This window comes from Pipistrellus hanaki, assembly GCF_964339955.1.
Source record: "Pipistrellus hanaki genome assembly, chromosome: 10".
Taxonomy (NCBI): domain Eukaryota; kingdom Metazoa; phylum Chordata; class Mammalia; order Chiroptera; family Vespertilionidae; genus Pipistrellus; species Pipistrellus hanaki.
This window is the reverse complement of record NC_140512.1, coordinates 60,627,080-60,645,323: the sequence shown is the minus strand read 5'-3', so window position 1 is coordinate 60,645,323 and position 18,244 is coordinate 60,627,080. Positions and strand designations below refer to the sequence as shown.

The following is an 18,244-nucleotide window of genomic DNA, read 5'->3' as shown; positions in this document are numbered from 1 at the left end:
GACAGAAACATCTGGTGTTCGACTAAACCAGTGGTCGGCAAACTGCGGCTCACGAGGCACATGTGGCTTTTTGGCCCCTTGAGTTTTTAGCAAAGGCCAGCTTAGGAGTATCCTAATTAAGTTAATAACAATGTACCTAACTATATAGTTTAAGTTTTTGATAGATCCTCCCGGTTTGGAACTCAAGAGGCTAGAGGCCTGGCTAGCCTGGGAAGGGCTGCGGAGCCTGTTCCCTTCCCGCCTCCCCCACCCTGCCCCCCAACCCCTGCCTTATAGAAATACTTAATGGAAGGTCTGAGGCATGGCTATGCATTTTTGAAGGACATAGAAAGAAGGTTTGAAGGCTAATTTGAAAGGTTTTGTGAAGGTTTGTGCATGTAAGGCACATGATTAGGGACCTAGGGACTTAGGAATCAGGGGCTTAGGGTATTTGGCAGGTGCTGATTGGTGGTTCAGTGCTCAGGAATGTCCGGGCTGTACGTGGAGTTTACATCATTCTCTGTCCATCAGTTGGAGGAAAGGAGGATCTATCAGTTTTTAAAAAATTGGCTCTCAAAAGAAATTTCAGTCATTGTACTGTTGATACTTGGCTCTGTTGACTAATGAGTTTGCTAACCACTGGACTAAACCACAGGCCACTACAGCCTGGCCAAGTCAACACCTAAGATCAGCCACCACAAACAACAGTGTGCACACTTCCTTCATTACAGGCTGATGACATCCAGCTATGAACCCTAAGCCGCTTTAGAGTCCCGTGTGATTTGTATGTATTCCTGTGATTGGCTGTCTGGTCTCTTCCAGGGCTCCCAGAAAGGAAGGCCCAGTGGGCGTGTGGTCACGCAGTACCACTACACGCAGTGGCCCGACATGGGAGTGCCAGAATACTCACTGCCCGTGCTGACCTTCGTGAGAAAGGCGTCCCAGGCCAAGCGCTACGCGGTGGGGCCCGTGGTTGTCCATTGCAGGTGAGTCCTGGAGATGGGCTTCTAACCCATAGACTTGCTTATGCTGATGACAAGGGAATCAGTGGAACCAAGATTTTGCCAAAATGGGAATGATTTCATGAAGTGGTTTTGGAACCGGACAGCCAATGGGTCCAGGCTGCCGGTTACTACTTGAGCCAATTCAGCAGAGACAGGGTTGAATCATATATGAGTGTTTATTCCAATGAGAGCAGCAAGTCATCCGCAAAAATCTGCTCTGCAGCCCCCCTAAACCAGTTGCTTATATAGGGTTGGACAAAGATTGCACGGAGAAGTAGGGATTACAGGTATAGGGAAGTAGTTAATTCAGGCTGGGGTGAGACCTTTGTTTGGGCAGCAAGGTGGTTCATTTTGTCATTCTTGAATGAGAATGGACCACATTCCAAGGTTGACTCCCAGGTCCTGGGGGCATACAACTCCCAGCCTGGTCAGAATGTCCTTCATTGGTGATAGATTAGAGGTGGGAGAAAGCAAAAGGGGGGAGAGGGAGAGGCGGAACCTCTGGGATTGGATAAAAAATAAAATGATAGACACACACTTCTTTTACTTAGGTGGGTGCAGGATAGTTAACCGCAACAATTAACATGATAACAATAACAATGAAGGAATTTGTGGTCTGTCCTGGCATGCCGGGCATTTGGCATTTGGTTGTGCCTTGAGGGTTCGGGGGGGGGGGGGGGGGGGAGGAGGAAGTTAAAAGTTACCCTGACATTTCAAAGATGTGTTATCGGAGATGCCAAAAGACAATAGGCTCAGTTCAGGTAAAGACTGACCTTATCAGGGAAGAGGCTGGCATGTGATGTGACTACCCACCACAACTGCTTTAGTTAAAGTTTAATTTAGGACCATCCTTGTGGTTACTTTAGGTCTTAGAGTTTGCAAGACCACTATGCAGGCCTTCCCTGAGCTTGCCAGATTAGCATGTGCCTCTTTTGTCCACAAGGGCTAGTCCCCTATATTCTATTTTTGCCCCTAACAGTTTCATGAGGGGAATGAAATTACATACAGGTTTTCAAAAATATTGATCACTAGGTAATCAATATGTCAGACTCACAATTTGATTGCTAAATATTTCAAAGCATCAGGTATTGTTATAATGTTTATTATATCCTATTTGACTGTTGAATTTGGTTTCAACTTATTAACCATGTGAGGCAGGTGGAACAATATTTTGTACTTAAACAAACATTTATACAATACTAGAGGCCCAGCACATGAATTCGTGCACAGATGGGGTCCCTCAGCCTGGCTGGCAATCTGGGCCAATCTGGGCCATCTAGCCCAGTCCTGACTAGGGGCCGATCGGGGCCAGCCAGTTGGGGAGAGGTACCATGGGAGGTTGGCTGGCCACAGGAACTTGGCTGTGGGAATACACTGACCATCAGGGCAGCTCCTGCATTGATTGTCTGCCCCCTTGTGGTCAGTGCGCATCAGAGAAACTGGTTGATTGGTCAATCGGCTGGTCATAACAGTTGCTTAGGCTTTTATATATATAGATAATGGCATGAGATAAAAATGCTTGAGAAGCAACCCCTGTTCCTAGGACTTAATAATCTATTGTAGAGGGTTTGTTTTGTTTTGTTTTAATCCTCACCCAAGGACATGCTTAGAGAGAGGAGGGGAGAGAGAAACATTGATATGAAAGAAATATCTATCGTTCCCCCCCATATATGTCCTACTAGGATCATAGCTACAACACAAGTAGGTACCCTGACTGGGAACAAAACTGACAACCTTTGGTGCACAGGGCAATGTTCAGTCAGCCGAGCCACATTGGCAGAGCTGTTGTAGAGTTATTATGCCAGGCTTACATTAGAGAAAACGAAGCACATGGAATGTGAGGAATTTGACAGAATACTTTTTAAAAAATATATATTTTATTGATTTGTTACAGAGAGGAAGGGAAAGAGAGAGTTAGAAACATTGATCAGCTGCCTCCTGCTCACCCCCTACAGGGGATGTGCCCACAACCAAGGTACATGCTCTTGACTGGAATTGAACCTGGGACTATCCACTGAGCCAAACCAGTTTCGGCTTGACAGTATACTTTGAAGTTGTTTTAAAACAGTTTTGGATCTAAAACCCTTTTCTTATTTTCTTGAGTTCTCCCTAATATATACTACTGAATGTGTTATCAATTCATCCTTGCCCAAGTTCATTTAATTTCCAAGCCTGGATTGATGATAAGGACAAAATGATATAACAGAGAAAGGAAACAACATTGGCCGTTCCAGGTGCTATTTTTCAGTTAAAATAAAAGAAGCAGTTAACCATTCCTGAGTGTTGACTCTCCACCACGCTTTGTAACCACAGAAATCAAATCCCTCTCTGTGTGCAGTGTTTTCATCAAAGCAATACCTGTGTTCTCATAGAAGCAAGCATTTTCCTTTGCTCTACAGCTTATCTGACATATTCTAATTACCTATCTCAGGAGTTCTCTTCAGACAAAGTTTGAGAGATCTGTCTTGAGGTTTTTATCTGTTCACCTGAAGATAAGCTGAGGGAAACAGGAAGATGCAAGGAAAACGGCTCTGAAGGTCAGAAATTGTTTCCGAGCAAATGGAGAAGGACCAGGGTATTGTGCAGAGCAGGTGCCAATTTTCCTTTCTAGCACTTTCCACTTGTTGGAGCAGCTGAAAGGAATCCAGTCTGTGAATTCTGTCCCTTCAGTAGAGTCTTTGAAGAAGTCAGTAGATAATGACCCTTTAGAAATGACTGAAGTTAAGCTTTATTCTTCACGCTCTCGCTGAAATGATATTTTTCAGCTGTAAGCCTGATCGAATTCTTTTTCCTGTTAATGCGGAAATCTTTACAAATATCTCTCTTTGGCAATACAGACCCAGGGACCTTTCTTTTTTTTCTTTTTTTCAGAATCTGGTGTCACTGGTGCTTTTATTTTTCTCAGATTGTCTATTTATTATGCTCTGACAAATAATATTTTCACTGTGCAATATAAATTAAATAATAAATATACTTATTGAAAATAAAAATCCACAACAGAGCCCTGTCTGACGTGGCTCAATGGACAGAGCATCAGCCAGCAGACTGAAGGGTCTCGGGTTCAATTCCGGTCAAGGGCACATGTCTGGGTGTGGGCCGATCTCCAGTGTGGGGCATGCAGGAAACAGTTTATTAATGATTCTCTCTCATCATTGATATTTCTATCTCTCTCTACCTCTCTCTTCTTCTCTTAAATCAATAAAAAAATTTTTTTTTTTAAAATCTACATCAGAAATGGGTTGTTTTGCAGTTTGACTGGTAGCAAAAAAAAAAAAAATTAATGGAAACTTTGTCATTTGAAGCATATGTTTAACAACTACTTACAGTTTTGGGTAGCTAATTATTCATTATGTGGCTCATTTGCTCGAGGAAGGAAATTATTTTAAGTTACAAGACAGCTGATAGTGACCTATCTTCCAATTTATTCTGTGCTTGATATTGAAATAATTTTTGTTTGTTTGTTTGTTTGTTCTCTTTAGCGCTGGAGTTGGGAGAACAGGCACATACATTGTGCTGGACAGCATGTTGCAGCAAATTCAGCATGAAGGCACCGTCAACATATTCGGCTTCTTAAAACACATTCGTTCACAAAGAAACTATTTGGTGCAAACTGAGGTATGAGAAGAAGGATAATTTTATTTACCTAAGGGTTGGAATTAAAATGCTAGCGATGGGTAGACAAGTGTTTGTCTAGCAGGTGAATTAGTCTGGTGGGGCTGCCATATAAAGTACTACAAACTGGTTTAAAACAACAGATGCGGATTGCCCCATAGTTTTGGAAGCCAGAAGTGCACAATCATGGAGTTGGCAGGGCCATGCTGCCTCTGCAACCTCTAGGGAAGGATCCCTTATTATCTTTTCGAGCTTTTGGTAGCACGTGTGTTCCTGGGATGGAGCAGCATAATTCCACCTCCTGTCTCTATCTTCAAAAGGCCCTCTTCCCTCCGTGTCCTGGTCCACATTTTCCTGTGACTAGCCACCACCTCATTCCAATTATTTACATGTGCAGTGATTCTGTTTACAAGTACAGTCACATTCTGAAGTGCTGAGGGTTAAGGCTTCAGCACAACTTTTGTGGGGGACACAGTTCAACCCATAAGAGGTAATTGTATATAATTCATTAAAGGACCAACTAAGTTTTGTCTATTTTGTGATCAAATGGGAACTATCTTTAAAGCAACACCAGTTACAGAGAAGATTCAGAAAATGAGTCATCTGCTAGCAAAATCTTCAAGTTTTTCCTCCATGTAGTAAACAAATGGATTCATTTTTATATTTAAAAAGTATGCATTATGCTAAAGTTCTATCCATTTTTAGGCCCAAATTCTTTACATGTCTATGGCACAGGAGAAGTCTGCATATCTGTGTTGGTTTTTGCTATGTCTAAATAGAAAGGAATGTAAATTGAAAATTATTGATGGCAGCTTGAAAGCGACTGGAAACTGAACAGGTTTAAAACCAAACCAAATTTCATTTCATAAGAGAACTGACATTCTAGTCACGTAAGACTAGAAAAGAGGTTCCCAGTGTGGGGCACACACCCCATAGGGGGCAATTGGATTTTTTGAGAATGAGTTATTAACAGTGAATTTTTTGCATTTCTTCTGATTCTAGGGGCCTCGTATACAGTATATAAATATATCTTGTGACATATTTATGCATTTCAATTCTCTATTATATGTTTTGAAACTCTATTTGCTATTTTTATATTGCTTTGTATTATTATTATTTTTTAAACAATTTCTCAGTGATTATTCCTCAGTACTTCAACTGTCCCTTCGTTCTTTTATTTTTCTCTTTCATGAATGCCATAGTCTTTGGAAGCTTGTTTAGACCAAATGAATGGCTTTTGATGCTTCCTCCACATGAATAGGAGTTCACTTTGTGAATAGTAAGAATTATATGTCACAGGGACAGGCATCAGGGTTTTAGAGATGCTCAGGTGGGGCATGGCCAAAAGAAGGTTGGGAACCACTGATCTAGAGAAAAAGAGTCCTATTCATAGAAAAGAAGATAACTCTTAAAAACCGTATAAATCATTACACTAAGTTATATATGACTGGCGACAAGGAGCATTAGAATGGACAGAGGGGCAGACCCATCCGAGGGAGAGAGGTCATGGAAGTCCTCATGCAGAAGGTGGAAGTGGGCCTTGGGTTGAAGGCAGGGCAGAGAAGAGGCATTGCTTTGCTTCCCCGAATCACCTGCCTCCTTCCCACAGATGTGAGTCCACAGGAATGGAGAGGTGAGGGAAGAGCAGAGCTGTGTTCTGCCCCCACTGCCTCTCTCCCTCCCCCTGCCTTCCTGCCTGGCCTGATAAGCAATCTTTTGTGGCTCTCTCTCCACCCTCAGTATAACTCCTTCTGTCTTTCTGTGGAAGATACTGCTTTTATACCTAGATGCACATAAGGAAAGCCTGAAGTAATATTCCCTACTGTCCCTGCCTCGCCAGGAACAGTATGTCTTCATTCATGATGCGCTGGTGGAGGCCATACTTAGCAAGGAGACCGAGGTGCCCGACAGTCACATTCACGCCTATGTCAACGCGCTCCTCATCCCCGGGCCCACGGGCAAAACAAAGCTGGAGAAACAATTCAAGGTGAGTCCTCTTGGCAGCGCCTCGGGCCTCTCTGCCCACAGAACTGAGTGTGCCTGCCTCCTCCTCTCCGCATCCACAGGGCCACGGGGATGGGCCCAGAGAGCTATTGGCACAGTGGCTCCTATTGTTCTCTGCCCCCGGCAGCGAGGCCACGTGGTGCATTTCAAGGAGAACCTTCCTCTGGAGTGGCGAGGAGAAAAAGTTCTCAGAAACTAGACCAACTTTTATAAATGCAGACTCGGTCAGGGATGGGGAGGGGGGCACCCAGCCCACCAGGATGAACAGACAGGATTGACAATACAGAGCGGACAAGGGCTCTTCTCGCTTTGAAAAAGCCAGACCACTCAGCCGGGAGGGCTGTTCTGCTCCTGGGGAGAAGCCTGCCCCACTTGAAGCCCCTGAAGGAGAAGAGGCGACACCACAATAGCTTCTGCAGACCACTCCTCCCCCGCACCCTGTCCCAAGGCCGCGCGCACCGGGGAGGAGGGCACGGGGTGTTTCTGCTGTTGTTTAGTATTATTCCTCCTGCAGCCCAGCTCTCTGCCTCCCAGAAATCAGGGAGCAGAGAGCTCAGAAAGCAGATGTGCCCCGGCCTGCCAGCTGGGATGGGCATTGCAGAGGCGAGGCTTCCAGAGGAATGGAGGAGTTACTGTGCTTCCCGTTATTCCTGTAGTAACCTCCTACTTCCCGGGATTCCCGGGGAGACAGGGCCAAGTTCTGAAGAAGGACTATCGGGGGAGAATTTGGAAGACATTGGAAAAATCCAGGAGAGTTCGTTAACAAACCTTGAGATTTTGGGTTTCCCCCTCCTTTCTCTCCCAGCCTGCAACATAGAAGATTTGTTTCTGATGTGTTGCCCTCTTAGCACTGTTTGCACTTTGTAGGAGTAAGAGAAAGATGAGATGCCTTAGCTGGTTTGGCTCAGTTGAGAGCATTGGCCTGTTGACTGAAGGGTCCCAGGTTCGATTCCAGTCAAAGGCATGTACCTTGGTTGCAGGCACATACCCAGTAGGGTGTGTGCAGGAGGCAGCTGATCGATGTTTCTCTCTCATCGATGTTTCTAACTCTCTATCCCTCTCTCTTTCTCTCTGTAAAAAATTAATAAAATGTGTTGTTGTTTTTTAAAAGAGGAAGGCGAGAGGTGAATGCTGAACTGAGCACCTGTCAGAAAACATGAATGTTTCCCTCAGCCAAGCTTATCTGAGGCAGGAAGGAACGCTTAAGGAAAAGTGCACAGCATGGCTCCCAGAAACAGATAATAAGGAAATATTAAATGTTAACATTAGCTTTTCCATTAATTAAAAAAATACATATATATTACTCATATTCCGCATTTCACTATGCGTTATCCCTGACACAGTTCTATAGGAGAACTGATATGGCTTCCACTAGATGGCCAGGATCAAAATGGAAATATCAATTATGACATCAGAATCCATTGAAAAAGAGGGACATTTGACTGTTTTCTGTTAACATCACAACTAGGAAATGCAGGTGTGTGTGTGTGTGTGTGTGTGTGTGTGCTTATTGTCGTATAAGGAAAGGTATTGATTCAAGTTTAACCATAGGAAAATTTCTCTGCAATAAATTTTGCATGTCTGTTTATTCAACTAATATATATGAGACACCTATCACATGTCAGGCTTTTGTGTTTGACACTGGTTTTATTTTATTTTTTTGACACTGATTTTAAAATTAATATAGCATAAAAGTCCCAAAACATGCAAACCAATACTGAAAAGTAAGAAATAGAAATGTATTGTTCTACTTATGGAAGACTTATTATGCAGATATAATAATATTTAAAAACAGACAAATAAGCCAAAGGACCCACGCACATGTGTAAATTAGGTGAGGTAAGGTAAGGATGAACTAATGGATAAACGATATTAGAACAATTTCTATGTGGAAACAAGTAAATTTAGGCTGCTACCACACCTCAAATACTAAAATTATTCAGAATGGATTTTAAGTATCTCAAGGTGAACGCTAAGTATTATAACTATTAGAGGAATGTATCTTTCAAGGGTTCAGGGTAGAGAAGGGGTTTTTAAATAAAAACATAATTTACAGAAAACTTAAGGGAAAACTTAATACATTGGGTGTAAATGTCTATATAATTAAAGAGAAAGATATTTGCAACTTTTTTAACAGACTGGAGGTTTACATTCAAGATATCAAAAACCCCTACAAATCAATAACTGACAGTGAAGTAGAAATAAGAAACTACAGTTCTCAAAGGAGAAATCTAAATGGCTAATGAACATTAAAGTACTTCATTTCACAATAATTAAGGAAATGCAAACCAAAACCATGATACAGCATTTTTTATATATCAAACTATCAAAACTTAAGCACTGAACACTCTGGCTGGTTTGGCTCAGTGAATAGAGTGTCAGCCTGCAGACTGATGAGTTCCTGGTTCGATTCTGGTCAAGGCAAATGCTTGCGTTGCAGGCTCGATCCCCAGTGAGGGGCATGCAGGAGGTAGCCGATCAATGATTCTCTCTCATCATTGACGTTTCTATCTCTCTCTCCCTTTCCCTTACTCTCTGAAATCAATAAAAAATATATTTTAACAAAAGATTTAAACACTTGGTGACTCCTAATTCTCTATAGAAATCCTCACATGTGAACATTCAGAAATATAGAAGGGAAATTCATTGCTACAATTTTGGACATAGCAAAACATTGGAAATGACCTGGACCTTCAGTAATTGGGGAATAGATAAATAGCAAGTAGACTGCTCATGTGTTGGAGTTCTAAAAGAATGAATAAAATCCAACTATACCCATATATATTAACACACACACACACACACACACACAGTATGCAGCTCATCTCCCAACTGCATGAGATTTAAGTAGAGGAAATGGAGAGTGCACACCCACAGAGGAAGCCATGGGGAAGATCTTCCTGATGCTGCAAGTCAAGTAGGAAGCTAGTATTCTCTGCTTCTTCCAACTTTCCTGGTGTCAAACACGGATGTGCCATGGAGTTCCCTAAAACAACTTCAGTTCAAGGAATTCTTGAAAAAAAAAGTCAGATATATTTATATTTGGTATCTTACCTTGGTTGGGCTGTGTATGTATAGGACTGTGTGTGTGTGTGTGTGTGTGTGTGTGTGTGTATTTGAGTGACTTTACTGAAATAACCTGTATTTTCCCTTCACTCCCATTCTCAGCTCCTGAGCCAATCAAACATACAGCAGAGTGACTATTCTACAGCCCTAAAGCAATGCAACAGGGAAAAGAACAGAACTTCTTCCATCATTCCTGGTAAGATAAGTGAATCTTGGGGGGAAAAAAATTTTTTTTTCATTTATAATAGAAACCTTGTAATAATTTAACAATATTTATACATTATAGGACAAAAGCAATACATTCAGATATTTCTAATTATGTAACTTTTAAAGAAGAATCTCAAACCCTGAAGTGTCACCTAAAACTGCAAAATGCATAGTTAACATGAGCTTAAAGGTCACAGACACTCAGTATGAGACATGCAGCTGTGTTTTTCCATGTGGGGCTGGAGTGGGGGAGGCCCAGTTGTTTACCCAGAATGCTCTGTGTTGCAGTGGAAAGATCACGGGTTGGCATTTCGTCTCTGAGCGGGGAAGGCACAGACTACATCAATGCCTCCTATATCATGGTAAGTCAGAGAAGTCGCTGGGGAGACTGCCTGCCAGTTTGTACCACCAGGACCAACACCAGAGTGAGTTGCCTGAGGCAGTAGCTGGGGACATGGGCAGCAGCCCTGGGGGACATAAGTCAGATCTGATGACGTCAACACCACCCCCCTACCCCCCAAAATCCCCCCGCAGAAGCGATAGATAATAGCCTTCCCTGATGCTTTAACTAGGCCGGAACTGGGAAAATCTGCAAGTAAGTAGGTGCAGGATCCAAACACCATAAGGGCTGATGCATAGACACAAAACATGTGCTCACCCATCAGAGGGCCTCTGGACACCAAAAGTGCCCTGTTGCCAGCATTGTGAAATGTGGCACTCTGTCGCTGGGATTTGTGGGAAATGAGAAATGTAATTCTTCTCTAGATTTCCACTTTTTATAGTGAAGGAAATACGGTTCGTAAGTCATGTTGATAAGTCTGCTCCTAGAGCTGACGACTGTGTGAACTTGGGCATCTGCTTAACCACCTGTAAAACGTGGATAGCATTTTTTATCCCATAGTACCGCTGGGAGGAATGACCCACTTAAGGGGAGAAAATGCTTAGTGCTATACCTGGCATAGAGCAGTGTCCCCTAAACATTGATTGGAGGAATCACATTGTTATTTATAAACACTATCTGAAAATAAAGAGACTGCCATAAGCTTACCAATGTTTTCTGAATACGTAAAGTCATATGCCAAGGTTTTATCTACCTTCTTCTTGATTGTGTAGGGTTATTACCAGAGCAACGAGTTTATCATCACGCAGCATCCCCTTCTCCAAACCATCAAAGATTTCTGGAGGATGATATGGGACCATAACGCCCAGCTGGTGGTTATGCTTCCTGATGGCCAAAACATGGTAAGGCCCTCAGGTCCCTGTTAGTATTGTCCTTGAAGAGCTCACAATCATTGGAAGTCCAGCAAACAGATAGGTCATGTTTGCAACTAATAAATTAATGTCACTGGAATTGCACCTTGACTGTTATTGGGCCCGGTTTGGTTATGCAATCAGGTCTGAAATTGTTGAATGACCGTTGTTGAAATTGTTGAATAAATTTCAAGGGTAGGTTGAAATTTATTTAAATTTAAGTATTTTGTGACACAGTCTAAGAAAATCACAATCATAATCATGAATGTAGTCAGTCCATATGCTTCTAAGTATTTTTAATAAAACTTTGTAAGATATTTGGAGATTCCCCCACTTTGAGGCTATCCATAGAAGACCAATTTGGAATAAAGTAAACTGCCAGTATCAGAAGGACTTCTTTAGTATCAGAAAATCATGGATGCCCTATGCTACTATTCATATGTATTTGGAGAAACCACAAAATAAAATAAAATTAATATTTCATTTAGCCTTTGCAATTATATCTTGAGATTCATTTCTTATCCTTAAAGTTATGCTGACCGTTCCAAATGATGCTGTAAATTGCTGAGCTCTAAAATCACTTGACTTTCATCTGCTAAGTTATCAATTATAGAAGCAACCACTAATCTTTGTTATTGATAAACCAAGGAAACAAAATAACAAAACAATAACTTGGGTTCTTAAGTTTCATTCTGCAGGTTTATAATACACAAGATTTTAAGAGTAAATTTTGAATTCAAAGTAAAATGTGTTGAATTGTCTATGGTAACCAGTTAACTTCATTTCACAACCTGCTTAATTAGACATTTTATTAAAATCTAGCATTTTCTTTGGTTTTTAATCCTCCAGGCAGAAGATGAATTTGTTTATTGGCCAAATAAAGATGAGCCTATAAATTGTGAAAGCTTTAAGGTCACTCTTATGGCTGAAGAACACAAATGTCTGTCTAATGAAGAAAAACTTTTAATTCAAGATTTTATCTTAGAAGCTACACAGGTATGGCTATAATCTAAATGACAAACTTTTCATCTTAAGCACCTGTTAAATATATGCTCTTTGAGGATCTTTTCCAGCAATAAAAAGAAGGAAACTGATATCTTACAAATTGAGACAGATTACCTAAATAGTAAGTTTTACTTTACTTGTCACTTTCATTTTCAAAATCTTGTAGAATCATTAAATACTTGATTATCACTAAATGGAAAACAAATATTTCTACACACACATGAAAACAAAGATTTCTCTTTTACTTCAGAACAGTTGCCAATGGAACTTAAATTGAAAGTAAACACAATTAAAAAAAAAAAAAGTTGAATCAATCCTTGTTCTCATGTGTTAACTTTACGTTGGATTCTGCTAAATAAAATGGAAAACATATTACTTAGTAAATTAACGCATTGCTCTCCAGGAATTTATGAGTCAATAAGTGAAGAAGTGCTTTTTTTTATTATTTAATATATTTTATTGATTTCTCACAGAGAGGAAGGGAGAGGGATAGTTAAAAACATCAATGAGATAGAAACATCAATCAGCATGCCTCCTGCACAACCCCCACTGGGGATGTGCTTAAAGCCAAGGTACATGCCCCTGACCGGATTCAACCTGGGACCCTTCAGTCCAAAGGCTGACACTCTATCCATTGAGCCAAACCATCCATGGCAAGAAGTTTTTTGAAAATAAGCAGTGAACTAGAATTGTTTTACTAAATTCTTTTTAAAAATATATATTTATTTTTATTTATTTCAGAGAGGAAGAGAGAGGAAGAGGGAGATAGAAACATCAATGATGAGAGAGAATAATTTATCAGTTGCCCCCTGCACACCCCCTACTGGGAATCAAACTCAAAATCCAGGCCAGAATCAAACCAGGGATCCTTCAGTCCCCAGGCAGATGCTCCATCCACTAAGCCAAACCAGCAAGGGCTGTTTTACTAATCTCTTGATTATCTATAAGGCATTACTCTAAATTTTTTTGTCAATATTTACATAACTGCAGTACAGTACATTATTTGTTGTATAGCCATAATAAAATACTAAAAGATATTAGGAATGATAAGTAAGGAATGTGAAGTTCAGAATAACTTCACAATCAAAAAAAAAGTTTTGGATGTTTTAGTTGTTTCACTTTACAATACCCTAATTCTGAAACCAGTAAACCATATCCTACCCTATATAATAAAATCCTAATATGCAAATAGAGTGAACAGCCAAACAACCAGTCAGTGGGGGGTGGGGCCAGTGAGCATGTGGATGCTAATCCCTAGTCAACTATATATACTGGAAATACCTTCTTTTCTGTTTGTGATTTGACATTTGTGATTTGTGATTTTTTTGGTGAATAAAAGTTTTAATATTTAATCCATGTAAATTTATTATATTTTTTTCTTCCCACTTTAAAAAAAATAACTTTTATTGATTTCAGAGAGAAAGGGAGTAGGAGAGAGAGATAGAAACATTAATGATGAGAGAGAATCATTGGTTAGCTATCTCCTGCATGCCCCCTACTGGAGATTGAGCCCAAAACCCGGGCATGTGCCCTGACCCGGAATCAAACCATGACCTCCTGGTTCAGAGGCCAACCTATGCTGAACCACTGAGACTTGCCAGACAGGCTCTTGTTACTTTTATAAGGAAATCATTTGGTGTCTTCTAAAAAATAAAAATAAAAATCCATTTTTAGCTTGAAAAATCAGTTTTTTTTATCCTTTTTTCTAAATGTTTTATAGCTCCACCTGAAATTGACATTTTGTATTATGTTTTGTAAGGCAAGGGTCAAATTTCTTTATTTTCCATGTGGATAACCATTGTTCCAGCATACTTAGTGATCAGCAATACCAGTTCAGTCATAAATCAAATTTCTCTCCTATATGTATGGGCTTGTTTCTTGTATCTCTGTGTATTGTATTGGTCTCTTTGTTCACGCCTCTGCCCAAAATACAGGGTCTTGTTCATTCTTTTATGATATAAGACTTTGTGATAGCTAATGAGATAGTCTCCTATATTGATTATCTTCTTCAGTGGTTTCTTGGCTATTTTTGACTTTTGCACTTTCATATACTAGAACTAGTAAATTGTTGGCTCTGCTGCTTTTTTAAGTTTATTTTTTATTAATCTCTAAAATATTTTCATAGATTTCAGAGAGGAAGGGAGGGGGAAAGAGAGAAACATCTAAATGAGAATCATTGATCAGCTTCCTGCACGCCCCCTACTGGAGGTTCAGTTTGCAACTGGGCATATGCCCTTGACCAGAATTAAACCTGGGGCCCTTCAGTCCGCAGGCCAATGCTCTCTATCCACTGAACCAAGCCAGCTAGAACATCTGCTGCTTGTTTTTAGATGTAACATTTGATTGCATACACTTCAGGAGCTGGAGGTCAGAGGTGTAAGGGATTAAAGTCACACAGGCTGCTTGGTCACTTAAGCAAGAATCAGAACTGGGACCAGCTGAAACTGATTTGGCTCAGTGGTAGAGCGTCGGTTTGCAGACTGAAAGGTCCCAGGTTGGATTCCGGTCAAGGCCATGTACATTGCTTGCGGGCACATCCCCAGTAGGGGGTATGCAAGAGGCAGCTGGTTGATATTTCTCTCTCATTGACGTTTCTAGCTCTCTCTCTCTCTCTCTCCCTTCCTCTCTGTAAAAAATCAATAAAATATATTAAGAAAAAGAAAAAAAGAAAAGAACTGGGACCAGCTTGAAACCAAAACCACCCTCCTTGCCAGCATCTTCCCCAGTGTCCTGCTGTCTCATTTTCCCTTCAGTTAAACCTGAGTGATAGTGGTACTGAAAAAGTCTATGTTATTTTTAAAATAAGTTTTAACACTGAAGATTTCTCCTTGTAAGTTTAAATGTAGCATCACAGACACATCTTTGGCACATACTGCCATGGTTTGATTGGCATACACCCACAAATGAGGTTTATTGTTGGAATAAGTAAGAGATGCATCTGTGTGTGGCCAGCGTGGCCTCAGACCAATGCCTTCCTTCCGTGAAGGACAGGCTGACACTGCTGCTGCTCGCTTGTGCGTGCCTTTTGCTTTCATCACCTTCCTGTGATTTCTGATTTCCTCACTTATTCTGCTCAGTGACCCATCTGATTCTTTTAGCACCTGATTTTTTCTTTGTTGTCACAGGATGATTATGTACTGGAAGTGAGGCATTTTCAGTGTCCCAAATGGCCAAACCCAGACAGCCCCCTCAGTAAAACTTTTGAACTTCTAAGTATTATCAAAGAAGAAGCTGCCAGCAGGGATGGGCCCATGATTGTCCACGATGAGTAAGTACCACACTTGAAATCAAGTTGTGCCTTAGCATCCCCTAGGTCAGTGGTCAGCAAGCTCATTAGTCAACAGAGCGGCAAACCGCGGCCTGCGATTTGCCGACCACTGCCTAGATGTACGCAGATTTCTGCTGTCTTTGTTCTCACCTAATGCTTTGGGCCAATGTAGTGATTCAGTCTGGGTGGATTATCTGCTTCTTACAGACAAGGTGAACACGGAATTTTTGTTCACTTCTCTTGGAGCTTCTCCTGAAGGCAGGAGATGGGTGTGTGATCACAAAAATGTGCTCTTGCAATGGATGCCAAGAGCCCGCCATTGGGTGATGGTCCAGATTTATTGATTTATTTATAGTTAATCCTCACCCAAGGATATTTTTCCATTGATTTTTATAGAGGGTAGAAGGGAGACAGATAGAGAGAAACATTAATGTGAGAGACACATTGATTGGTTGCCTCCCACACATGCCCTGACCAGCAACCCAGGTGCGTGCCCTTGACTGGAATCAAACCTGGGACTCTTCAGTTCATGGGCCGACCCTATCCACTGAGCCAGGGCTGGTGGCTCAGTTTTAGCATTTGAGTTTTTACGGGTGCTAATCAGAGACATTTCTCAGCCATGGACTTTCTTGGAATAGGAGTAAAATTGATATATTTTTTATTTACCAGAAACAGAGATCTTTATCCAATAAATGTTTCCAGGTTTCTGTTATAAGCAAATAAAAAAATATGTGTGCTGGAATTATATATTATATACATATTATATGTAATGCATATTAATAACCTTAGAGTGTTCTGATTTATTGCTAGCTCCAGGTAAAGCAAATCTTAATCCTCTATAAAGTATCTCATTACTAATATCATGAGCACTTGTTGAGTGTTCTATAAACCATAGTTTTATGCACAATAAAGAGAGGCAATTCATTGGAAATCTCAGTGTTCTTAGGACAAAGTTGTCAAGAGTACAATCTGTGAATCTCAAATATGAAAGTCTGGTGAATCTGAACGAAGTCTGTCCCTTCCCTTTGCTTCAAGGCACGGAGGAGTGACAGCAGGAACTTTCTGTGCTCTGGTGACCCTTATGCACCAACTAGAAAAAGAGAATTCCGTGGATGTCTACCAGGTAGCCAAGATGATTAATCTGATGAGGCCAGGAGTCTTCGCTGACATCGTAAGTAACCAAGCAATGAAGCAAACACCTCACTGTTACTACTGACTTCCTGGAGGCTGCCAACCTCATTTTATCCTACATCAAAAAAGGTCACATTGACTGATAGCATTAGATGTAGTTTTCAGCCTGAATTACAAGTTATTCTGTCTCCGATCCATATAACTGGAACTATTAATAAGAAACATTTACATTTTTTCTTCTAGAAAATGTATGGCTAAAAATGTTAAGTCACGTGTGTGCTTTTTTTTTTTTTTTTTTTTTTTTACAAGACTTGTAATTCTGCAAAATGTCCCCAGAAGAAGCATCAACACCCTGACTGATCCAAACAAAATAAATAACTACATTTCCAGAGTTCACGTTCTGCCCAGCTCAGAGAATTGTTAGAAGACACACCCCAAAGTCTTAAACTTTTGAAGTTTTCACTTTTTTATCAAGTGAAATTTAATTTCTGAAGTTAACAAATGGCTAATTTTGGGGTACTTTTTTTTTTTTAATATATATTTTATTGATTTTTTCAGAGAGGAAGAGAGAGGGATAGAAAGTTAGAAACATCGATGAGAGAGAATCATCGATCAGCTGCCTCTTGCACACCCCCTACTGGGGATGCGCCCACAACCAAGGTACATGCCCTTGACCGGAATCGAACCGGGACCTTTCAGTCCCCAGGCCGACGCTCTATCCACTGAGCCAAACTGGTCCTGGCATAATTTTGGGGTACTTTTAAAAAGAAAGAGAGACTCAGATGATCAAGGTGATCCCCTAGGTCAGTGGTCAGCAAGCACATCTGGAGAAGTTGGTCTCAACACTGAAATAATCTGGAAGTTTTTACTGTAGAAATATGGGCTGGAAAGACGATAGGGAACTTAGTTCAAGTGGCCCAATGGGAGGAGCTTATGTGGATGTAGAATATAGGCTCATCCCCTGGTCTGTGCATGTTTAAGGGACTTAGAAAAGCCCATTTTTTAAGCTATAGCCCAAACCCAATGGCCAAAGGCAAGGTTACCCTGCACACCTGCACTTCAGAGGAGTCCCTAACAAACATCCCATTCAGATCCTTTGGGTTGTATCAAGCTTTTCCTGTGTATGAAATTGCTCTCCAGAGGTTGACCTTTGACCTATTTTGAAGATGCCTTCAATGGGGCACCAGTTCCCATGTCATCCTAAGACCTGTTTGCTATGATGTCAGTCCCCAACTCACTTTTTCTATAGCTATCTTCCCCTTTGCCCACCCCCACAACCAAACCAGCATCTGTAAGAGGAAAGCTACCTTATTCTACAGTGTCTTTACTCTGAGACCTCAGCAGGGCACACACTCACTAACCTTTGGCAAAGCAGGGATAGCGTGGTCAGGTGGGGAGAGGATGAAGAATACTTGATAAGTGGATTCTGCATGGGTGTCTTAGCTGACTGATGTGCAATCTTTGACTTCCCCCTTAATAGACAAACCCAATGGTTTCCATAGCAACTAGAGAATGGAGAATGAGCACCTTATTTGGTAGTGGGTCACAAGTGCCCATGCCAGAGAGCTACACACAAGTTGACCAGTCAGTGACGGAACCCTGTCACGTTGCCTTCTCACTGACGTCATGAAGTAAATGAGTAAGGACAGAGTGCTTACCATAAGTCAATGTGTGCGGACCAATTTTCTAGGACATAAATGTTAACTATATAATTAAA

General features: G+C 41.0%; 1 protein-coding gene across 4 annotated transcripts in view; it reads left to right on the top strand.

The window, feature by feature from the left end:
• PTPRZ1 (protein tyrosine phosphatase receptor type Z1) overlaps window positions 1–18,244 on the top strand; it is a 170,684-nt gene that overhangs the window by 151,064 nt on the left and 1,376 nt on the right. For all 4 annotated transcript variants that reach the window (XM_084897130.1, XM_084897131.1, XM_084897129.1 and 1 more), the window contains 9 exons: window positions 802–965; window positions 4,463–4,598; window positions 6,436–6,582; window positions 9,768–9,861; window positions 10,161–10,234; window positions 10,986–11,114; window positions 11,973–12,119; window positions 15,254–15,396; window positions 16,432–16,567. In XM_084897130.1, coding sequence (XP_084753256.1) covers window positions 802–965; window positions 4,463–4,598; window positions 6,436–6,582; window positions 9,768–9,861; window positions 10,161–10,234; window positions 10,986–11,114; window positions 11,973–12,119; window positions 15,254–15,396; window positions 16,432–16,567 — 1,170 coding nt within the window. The remainder of the gene's footprint in view (window positions 1–801; window positions 966–4,462; window positions 4,599–6,435; window positions 6,583–9,767; window positions 9,862–10,160; window positions 10,235–10,985; window positions 11,115–11,972; window positions 12,120–15,253; window positions 15,397–16,431; window positions 16,568–18,244) is intronic.